General features: G+C 38.2%; 2 protein-coding genes across 2 annotated transcripts; both read left to right on the top strand.

Moving 5' to 3' along the window:
• Positions 1–220: 220 nt before the first annotated feature.
• LOC130934031 (uncharacterized) lies at positions 221–619 on the top strand. The gene has a single exon (XM_057863618.1). It carries the CDS (start codon positions 221–223, stop codon positions 617–619), a length of 399 nt encoding a protein of 132 aa, XP_057719601.1.
• A 4,517-nt stretch (positions 620–5,136) lies between these two features.
• On the top strand, positions 5,137–6,351 carry LOC130934030 (uncharacterized). The gene has a single exon (XM_057863617.1). It carries the CDS (start codon positions 5,137–5,139, stop codon positions 6,349–6,351), a length of 1,215 nt encoding a protein of 404 aa, XP_057719600.1.
• Positions 6,352–10,004: the final 3,653 nt, after the last annotated feature.

Raw genomic sequence — 10,004 nt, 5'->3', positions numbered from 1 at the left:
GCAGAGGTGTCTAACAGGGAGATAAAGCGCATACTGCAAAAGGTAGTCAAGCTTCATAGAAAGGATTGGAGCACCAGGCTCCAAGACGCGCTTTGGGCATATCGGACAGCATACAAGACACCAATTGGGATGAGTCCTTTCCGCTTGGTTTATGGAAAGGCCTGTCATCTCCTAGTCGAATTAGAACACAAGGCCTTCTGGTCGGTAAAAGGAGTGCAACATGGACTATGAGAGAGCCGAAGCTGAACGGAAGTTGCAACTGCAAGAATTAGAGAGCCTTCGCCTTGAAGCTTATGAAAAATCCAGGCTATATAAAGAGAAGGTGAAGGCTGTACATGACAAGAGCATTAAGAGACGAGAATTCCAACCAGGGGACTTAGTTCTACTTTACAACTCCAGAATGCGACTCATGCCAGGCAAGCTGAGATCCAGATGGGACAGTCCGTATCGAGTAGAGCAGGTGGAACCATACGGAGTCTTTCACTTGAGCCATCCTTCAAGCTCTGAACTTATCAAGGTCAATGGACATCGCTTGAAGTTATTCCATGGTGAAAAGATGGCGAAAAACCAGGAACTAGAGATCTTCCTCTTGGAAGATCCACCCATAGCAGAAGACTGAGCTCGTGGAGCGTCCAATTTAAGGACGTTAAAGCAAAGTGCTGGGTGGGAGACAACCCACCATGGTATGATCGTTCCTTCCCCTCTCCTTATCTTCCCTCCTCTATAACTCTTCCCAGTACTAATGCCTATATCTTGCATCTCATCTGCATACTACATTTGCACTTTTAATTAAAAAAAAAAAGAAAAAAAGAAGAAAGAGCACACGACGCGACAGCGTCGATGACGCGTCCGCGTCATGGTGCCTTGGACACGAGAAGAAAAGAAACAGAGAGTCACGCGAAAGTGTGGCTGGAGGCGTGCCTTTGGCTGTAACAACCCTCATTTTCGAGTACGTGAGATCTTTTCTAAAGATACGGAGAACTCCGGAGGATCGGTAAAAGGAGAACCTTTGATATATCATCAAGTATCTCAATCCCCATTGTCATTATGTCATCTTTAAGCTAGAACCTTTTCCGAGTCAAGCTCGATAACGCAGTCACGAAGAACATAGTTTTTGAACCGTATCGGTTAGGAGTTTTGATCCGATTTTTCGTAAATAGTCTCAGTTTGACGAACCGGACTCGATTCATGAGAGAAGAGAGATAATATGGTAATATCATCATTATATGAGTATTAGAAGCTTCTTGAATGATATTATAAGGTTACCTGGTCTGTTTTTGTTAAAAACAGAAAATCGGTTTAACCGGGTTCACAGTTTACTGGTGCAGCTTAGGACCAGCACTCTCTGATGACTTTAGCAATGCTAAGGCCTCATCATACATGTTTTATTCTCATAATAAATATGTTACTAGTGTCATTTATGCTAGTAGCTCAGAAAATAATTTTTAGAGATATTTTTACGAGTGTTCCGATACACCTAGTTTTAGTTGTTATACACCTGAGATATTTTAATATTATTTTAATCCACCTCCAAGCAAACCAATCACAACTCACCCTACACCCCCAAAACCCCCAAGGCTGCCTCATTTGCTCATTGTGGCCGAAAATCACCAAGAGAAAAAGGAGAGAAAGTTCTTGGTTCATAAATCTTCAAAGCTTGATTTCTTCTGAACTAAAACTCAAATCAAAACTCCGATTTCACCAAAATGATCCTCTCTTCTTCCTCTACATAACCATGTGACTTATCAAGGCTGGAAATAAGGTGAGATGGCTGTTCCTTTCCCCTTTCAATTCGGTTTTCAAGGAAAACCATGGAAAACATGTGTTTTCTTGATGTTCTTCCTTAGGAATCATGCTTAACTTGACTTGAGGGCCAAGAAACGTGACTTTCCAGAAAGTCTAAGGTTAGAAATCACTTCCTAACATGCTGAGTGAGATTTGGTTAGTTGAGGATTTTTGGATTTAAAGTTGTTCTTGATGTGATTTAGGAAGAAAAAGTGCTTAAGGACCACCTGAAAGTTTGATTGAATTAGGAGCAGCAAAATCAAGGTAGGGTGTCACGAAATTAATCTTGATTATTTGTGTTTGAGATGTGTGAATGTTGTATTATTTGGATGTGCAAAAAATTGGTTGCATATATGATTGATTCTTGGTGAAATTTGGTGAAATTTGATGAAATTTGATGAAATTCAAGCTTTAAAGTTCATGTTCTTGGGCAGCTGGAAAAACGAAACCCTAAGCTTAAATTGAGGGTCAATTTGTGTTGAAATCATGTAGAAAGATGGGGTTTTAGTGGCTGCTAATTTATTATGAATTATAGTAAAATCGGTTGCTGAAAAGACTGAAAAACGGGTAAAAACAGAGAAAGAATCTGAAGAATTTATGAAGAACATGAAGAACACTTTGAGTGTGATGAAGAACAATGAAGAACAGGCCTTAGATCTTAAAAAGGGCAAGGAAGTAAAATTTTTGGTGTTTTAGGGGTTGTTTGGTAATTTCTGAAAGTTAGGGTGGTAAAAGTAGAAATATTAAAAGTTACGGGTGGTAAAAAGTGAATTTTAAAGGTTAAAAGTATAAGTGAGTTAATTTTCGAAAATTTAATAATAAAATAATAAATAATAATAAAATATTAAATAATAATATTTAATTAAAAATAATATTTTAATAAAAATAATAAAATAATGCAGAAAAGGCAATTTTCTGTAAAAGCATTAGAAAGACAACTTTAAGTGCAGAATCTCATAATTACCTTCCTAAAACACTTAGGGAGTGGTAATAACATGTTAGTGAGGAAAAGATAAAGAAAAGATAAAGGTTGAAGAAAAGATAAAAGTCAAAGAAAAAGTCTGTAAAGTTTTAATGACAGAAAACAGACAGAGATTAGTGAACGAATTAGGGCAACTTAGATAGTACTTGAGTTGCGACTAGGGTTAGGTATTATATGAAAAGTTAAACTGTTTCAGTATAGACTTAATGAACCTATACTTGGGACAGGCTAACTATTCATACCAAAATTTACATAAGCTTCAACTATATATATGTTAAGCAGAGAAAATCAGAGCAGAGTAGGGAAACACAGAGAACAGAATAATCAGAGTTGAGGAAAGAGATAAAGAGGAGAAGAGTAACATATATATATAAAGGAAATAGTAATCAGAGAAAAATAAAGAGATACAGAAAACAGAGTAATTAGAGCAGAGTAAAGAGATAAAGAGAAAGTTAAGAAATGTTTAGGAATATGTGTTAAGGATTCAATGGGAAAGAGGAAATGAAGATTGATTTGTGGATTTGTTGAGGTTGAGAAAGGATAACGAAAAATGATAAAAGGCGGGAATACCCCACAAACTGTTAGTTGTTTAACTACGGGGGACACCCATGAACTGATAATTGGTTGAATTCGGGAAGTACCCACGAACTGAATGATCATTGATCTCGGGGAACCCATAAATTTTTATTTGTTTTATAAGCGGGAAAAACCCACGGACTGATAATCATTGATTACGGGAATAACCCATGAATCTTTGTATGTTGATCTCGGGTATAACACACGAACTGAAGATCACTATGTTATTGTGTATTGATCTCGGGGAATAACCCACGAACTGAAGATCTCTGTTTTATTGTTGTGAATTGATCTCGGGGACGCCCACGAACTGAGGATCACTGTTTCCCCTTGTGCGTATATTATGGGGTCGGGCTTTGCGCCGACTGCCGGTAGTCACGAAGGAGTGGTATTCTTATCACCGACACATATGCACTAAGGACACAAAGGGAAGCCATATCTGGGACTTGTTCCTAGGTAATGTCGGGATGCAGGGTGTAAACCGACACGTGAGCTCATGGCCTGCATAGGACAGACATGCATCATACTTGGTTGTGCATTTCCTCTGTCATGATTGTTGAGTAAATGTATGCTTTGTTTGTTTGTATTCTATTCTTTGTATTTGTGTTGTATTTTCTTGTATTCTTTGTTTGTGTCCTGCTTTCTGTTGTCTCTATTTTTTTAATTTATCTATCTTCTGTTTACTGCTCATCTATATTCTGTTATTCATCTGCCAAACAACATAGAATTAATGAACTTAACTAATAACCCCGACCCTACTAAGAACTCCCCAGTTCTTACCCCTTCTCTCTCCCTTCCCCCTTCAGATGGAAGCAAGAGTTTCTTTCCGTAGTTCGCTGACGACCGTTTGCAAAAAGGATTTCGCTCTAGGTAGTCTTCTGAGTCTAGGGTGAATCCCATTCTCTGTTTATATGTATATACTGTGAGACCAGCCAATGTCCGCACCCCGTTTGTACGTGAACTTTAACCTAAATCCTCTGTGCGAGACTCCTGTTGTGTGGCTACTTGATGAGGTACCAGAGAGATGTCATATGGCAATGTCTGATCGTGTAGAGGAGTAACAAATGATGTTCTACCTTTTGATGATGTTCCACCTGACTTGAGTTTTGAAGACTTAAAACGTACTTTCCCTCGCTTTAGTAGTTTAGAGGGACTAGGTGAGTATAGAGTCTAGGCTAGCCTGGGTGCCAGCTTAGGGACCTCTTGAACAGGTCAGGACTTGGGATGTTGTATGTATATATATGTATATAGTTATTATCTAGCTATATCTAGGGGTGTTCTAACTAATAGTCTATATTCTAATAAAGGCTGAATCACCGAATGTTGTCAACTACTTGTGATGTGTTTATGTGTGGTTGTTTGTAACTGTTTTATATATTATTAGTTGTGAATTGATTATGAATGATACTGTTTGTTAATCCAAATGTTTTCAAAAAAAAAAGTACCTCGCAAATTAACTACGTTTTAAAAAGCGAATCAGGCTTATATGATAAATAATAGATAATAATTAGGAAGACACGTTGGTAGCGCTCAGTTTCTAGTATGATCATGACGTACAAGAAATTGGGTCGTTACAATTTGGTATCAGAGCAGTTCGTTCCCAGTAGAGCCTGGGGAGTGGACTGACTATGCTTCATTGCATACTCTGTTGTGTGTCTCATGCTTATAGGATATCTCAATGATATGTGTTGCATGATCGTTTCTGTGTTTTTATTTTGGGAATGTTCACACTTAACTTGAGGTATTGAGACTGATCACCTTAATAACGATTGTTTGGTGTGAACAGGACTACAATGAGACCACAGAGACGGAGTGCGCGAGAAGGAACCCCTAGTGATAACCGAGAGAGAGAACAGGAAACGTTTATGACTACCATGAACGCTGTAGCTGAGGCAGTGCGTGAGGCTGCAGTTGCAGCGGCTAGGGCTGTTGACCGTCCTGGAGTGAGAAACAGGAATGAGAATGAGCATGGGGAGGATAGTAGGAATGATGAGAACAACTTAGGGCATCCTGAAAGACCTATGACCCTTGCGACCTTTCTAAAGGTTAACCCGCCTAAGTTTAAAGGTACACTCGTTGCGACTGATGCTGACAATTGGTTTCGAGGTATCGAACGATCACTGCGAGCGCAACATGTTCCGGAAGGCCAACACGTGGAGTTCGCTACTTATATGCTGGAAGGAGAAGCGGAGCATTGGTGGCAGGGGATACAGCGACTACTGCAACAGAATGAAAATGACATTCCTTGGGATACCTTTAGGGATGAATTTTATAAGAAGTATTTCCCGAGAGCAGCACGTGATGCCAAGGAGATGGAGCTTATGCAGCTGAAACAAGGGGATATGACTATTGCTGAGTATGCCCGTAAATTCGATGACTTGTGTCGTTTCTCCAAGATTTGTCAAGGGAACCCAGCAGACTTTGAGGAATGGAAGTGTTTAAAGTTTGAAGGAGGACTCCGAGAAGAACTGATGAATTCTGTTGTTCCGCTAGAAATACGAAATTTTGCTGAACTAGTGAATAAAAGTAAACTAGTGGAAGAATGTTCAAAGAAGTTGGCGATAGCTCGAGCAAGTCGTAGGGAGGATTTACAAAGAGACTTTGTTCAGAATTTAGCCCCTCAAGGTCACAACTTCAAAGCCATTGGTCAATTCCAGCATTGGAATGGAAACCACCGAGCTGTCAGCCTTCTAACTTGCAATAATGGTAGTGACAATAACCGTGACATTCGACAAGGACATGAGAGTCAACCTCATCAAGCTCATAATGGTGTAATATGCCCAACTTATGGAAAGAACCATGGTAGTAGGCTTTGCCGGGTTAGAACAGGTTTATGTTACTATTGTAATAAGGAAGGACATCGGGCAAGAGACTGTCGAAAAAGAATGGTAGATGAGTCTGCTGGCAACACTATAAAGTTTGGATCTATCGCTCGAGGTAAGTTCTATGCTAAGAATTTGCTTAAGTCAGATATCATTGAAACTTTTTACCTACGCCTCAAATTTTGAGGGCAAAATTTTCTTTTAGGAGGGTAGAATGTAACAACCCTAATTTTCGAGTACGTGAGATCTTTTCTAAAGATACGGAGAACTCCGGAGGATCGGTAAAAGGAGAACCTTTAATATATCATCAAGTATCTCAATCCCCATTGTCATTATGTCATCTTTAAGCTAGAACCTTTTCCGAGTCAAGCTCGATAACGCAGTCACGAAGAACATAGTTTTTGAACCGTATCGGTTAGGAGTTTTGATCCGATTTTTCGTAAATAGTCTCAGTTTGACGAACCGGACTCGATTCATGAGAGAAGAGAGATAATAGGGTAATATCATCATTATATGAGTATTAGAAGCTTCTTGAATGATATTATAAGGTTACCTGGTCTGTTTTTGTTAAAAACAGAAAATCGGTTTAACCGGGTTCACAGTTTACTGGTGCAGCTTAGGACCAGCACTCTCTGATGACTTTAGCAATGCTAAGGCCTCATCATACATGTTTTATTCTCATAATAAATATGTTACTATTGTCATTTATGCTAGTAGCTCAGAAAATAATTTTTAGAGATATTTTTACGAGTGTTCCGATACACCTAGTTTTAGTTGTTATACACCTGAGATATTTTAATATTATTTTAATCCACCTCCAAGCCAACCAATCACAACTCACCCTACACCCCCAAAACCCCCAAGGCTGCCTCATTTGCTCATTGTGGCCGAAAATCACCAAGAGAAAAAGGAGAGAAAGTTCTTGGTTCATAAATCTTCAAAGCTTGATTTCTTCTGAACTAAAACTCAAATCAAAACTCCGATTTCACCAAAATGATCCTCTCTTCTTCCTCTACATAACCATGTGACTTATCAAGGCTGGAAATAAGGTGAGATGGCTGTTCCTTTCCCCTTTCAATTCGGTTTTCAAGGAAACCATGCAAAACATGTGTTTTCTTGATGTTCTTCCTTAGGAATCATGCTTAACTTGACTTGAGGGCCAAGAAACGTGACTTTCCAGAAAGTCTAAGGTTAGAAATCACTTCCTAACATGCTGAGTGAGATTTGGTTAGTTGAGGATTTTTGGATTTAAAGTTGTTCTTGATGTGATTTAGGAAGAAAAAATGCTTAAGGACCACCTGAAAGTTTGATTGAATTAGGAGCAGCAAAATCAAGGTAGGGTGTCACGAAATTAATCTTGATTATTTGTGTTTGAGATGTGTGAATGTTGTATTATTTGGCTGTGCTAAAAATTGGTTGCATATATGATTGATTCTTGGTGAAAATTTGGTGAAATTTTGATGAAATTTGATGAAATTCAAGCTTTAAAGTTCATGTTCTTGGGCAGCTGGAAAACGAAACCCTAAGCTTAAATTGAGGGTCAATTTGTGTTGAAATCATGTAGAAAAGATGGGGTTTTAGTGGCTGCTAATTTATTATGAATTATAGTAAAAATCGGTTGCTGAAAAGACTGAAAAACGGGTAAAAACAGAGAAAGAATCTGAAGAATTTATGAAGAACATGAAGAACACTTTGAGTGTGATGAAGAACAATGAAGAACAGGCCTTAGATCTTAAAAAGGGCAAGGAAGTAAAATTTTTGGTGTTTTAGGGGTTGTTTGGTAATTTCTGAAAGTTAGGGTGGTAAAAGTAGAAATATTAAAAGTTACGGGTGGTAAAAAGTGAATTTTAAAGGTTAAAAGTATAAGTGAGTTAATTTTCAAAAATTTAATAATAAAATAATAAATAATAATAAAATATTAAATAATAATATTTAATTAAAAATAATATTTTAATAAAAATAATAAAATAATGCAGAAAAGGCAGTTTTCTGTAAAAGCTTTAGAAAGACAACTTTAAGTGCAGAATCTCATAATTACCTTCATAAAACACTTAGGGAGTGGTAATAACATGTTAGTGAGGAAAATATAAAGAAAAGATAAAGGTTGAAGAAAAGATAAAAGTCAAAGAAAAAGTCTGTAAAGTTTTAATGACAGAAAACAGACAGAGATTAGTGAACGAATTAGGGCAACTTAGATAATACTTGAGTTGCGACTAGGGTTAGGTATTATATGAAAAGTTAAACTGTTTCAGTATAGACTTAATGAACCTATACTTGGGACATGCTAACTATTCATACCGAAATTTACATAAGCTTCAACTATATATGTTAAGCAGAGAAAATCAGAGCAGAGTAGGGAAACACAGAGAACAGAATAATCAGAGTTGAGGAAAGAGATAAAGAGGAGAAGAGTAACATATATATAAAGGAAATAGTAATCAGAGAAAAATAAAGAGATACAGAAAACAGAGTAATTAGAGCAGAGTAAAGAGATAAAGAGAAAGTTAAGAAAGGTTTAGGAATATGTGTTAAGGATTCAAAGGGAAAGAGGAAATGAAGATTGATTTGTGGATTTGTTGAGGTTGAGAAAGGATAACGAAAAATGATAAAAAGCGGGAATACCCCACAAACTGTTAGTTGTTTAACTACGGGGGACACCCATGAACTGATAATTGGTTGAATTCGGGAAGTACCCACGAACTGAATGATCATTGATCTCGGGGAACCCATAAATTGTTATTTGTTTTATAAGCGGGAAAAACCCACAGACTGATAATCATTGATTACGGGAATAACCCATGAATCTTTGTATGTTGATCTCGGGTATAACCCACGAACTGAAGATCACTATGTTATTGTGTATTGATCTCGGGGAATAACCCACGAACTGAAGATCTCTGTTTTATTGTTGTGAATTGATCTCGGGGACGCCCACGAACTGAGGATCACTGTTTCCCCTTGTGCGTATATTATGGGGTCGGGCTTTGCGCCGACTGCCGGTAGTCACGAAGGAGTGGTATTCTTATCACCGACACATATGCACTAAGGACACAAAGGGAAGCCATATCTGGGACTTGTTCCTAGGTAATGTCGGGATGCAGGGTGTAAATCGACACGTGAGCTCATGGCCTGCATAGGACAGACATGCATCATACTTGGTTGTGCATTTCCTCTGTCATGATTGTTGAGTAAATGTATGCTTTGTTTGTTTGTATTCTATTCTTTGTATTTGTGTTGTATTTTCTTGTATTCTTTTGTTTGTGTCCTGCTTTCTGTTGTCTCTATTTTTTTAATTTATCTATCTTCTGTTTACTGCTCATCTATATTCTGTTATTCATCTGCCAAACAACATAGAATTAATGAACTTAGCTAATAACCCCGACCCTACTAAGAACTCCCCAGTTCTTACCCCTTCTCTCTCCCTTCCCCCTTCAGATGGAAGCAAGAGTTTCTTTCCGTAGTTCGCTGACGACCGTTTGCAAAAAGGATTTCGCTCTAGGTAGTCTTCTGAGTCTAGGGTGAATCCCATTCTCTGTTTATATGTATATACTGTGAGACCAGCCAATGTCCGCACCCCGTTTGTACGTGAACTTTAACCTAAATCCTCTGTGCGAGACTCCTGTTGTGTGGCTACTTGATGAGGTACCAGAGAGATGTCATATGGCAATGTCTGATCGTGCAGAGGAGTAACAAATGATGTTCTACCTTTTGATGATGTTCCACCTGACTTGAGTTTTGAAGACTTAGAACGTACTTTCCCTCGCTTTAGTAGTTTAGAGGGACTAGGTGAGTATAGAGTCTAGGCTAGCCTGGGTGCCAGCTTAGGGACCTCTTGAACA

The sequence above is a fragment of the Arachis stenosperma genome, chromosome 6, assembly GCF_014773155.1.
Source record: "Arachis stenosperma cultivar V10309 chromosome 6, arast.V10309.gnm1.PFL2, whole genome shotgun sequence".
Classification (NCBI taxonomy): Eukaryota; Viridiplantae; Streptophyta; class Magnoliopsida; order Fabales; family Fabaceae; genus Arachis; species Arachis stenosperma.
This window is presented reverse-complemented; position numbering and strand designations above follow the sequence as displayed.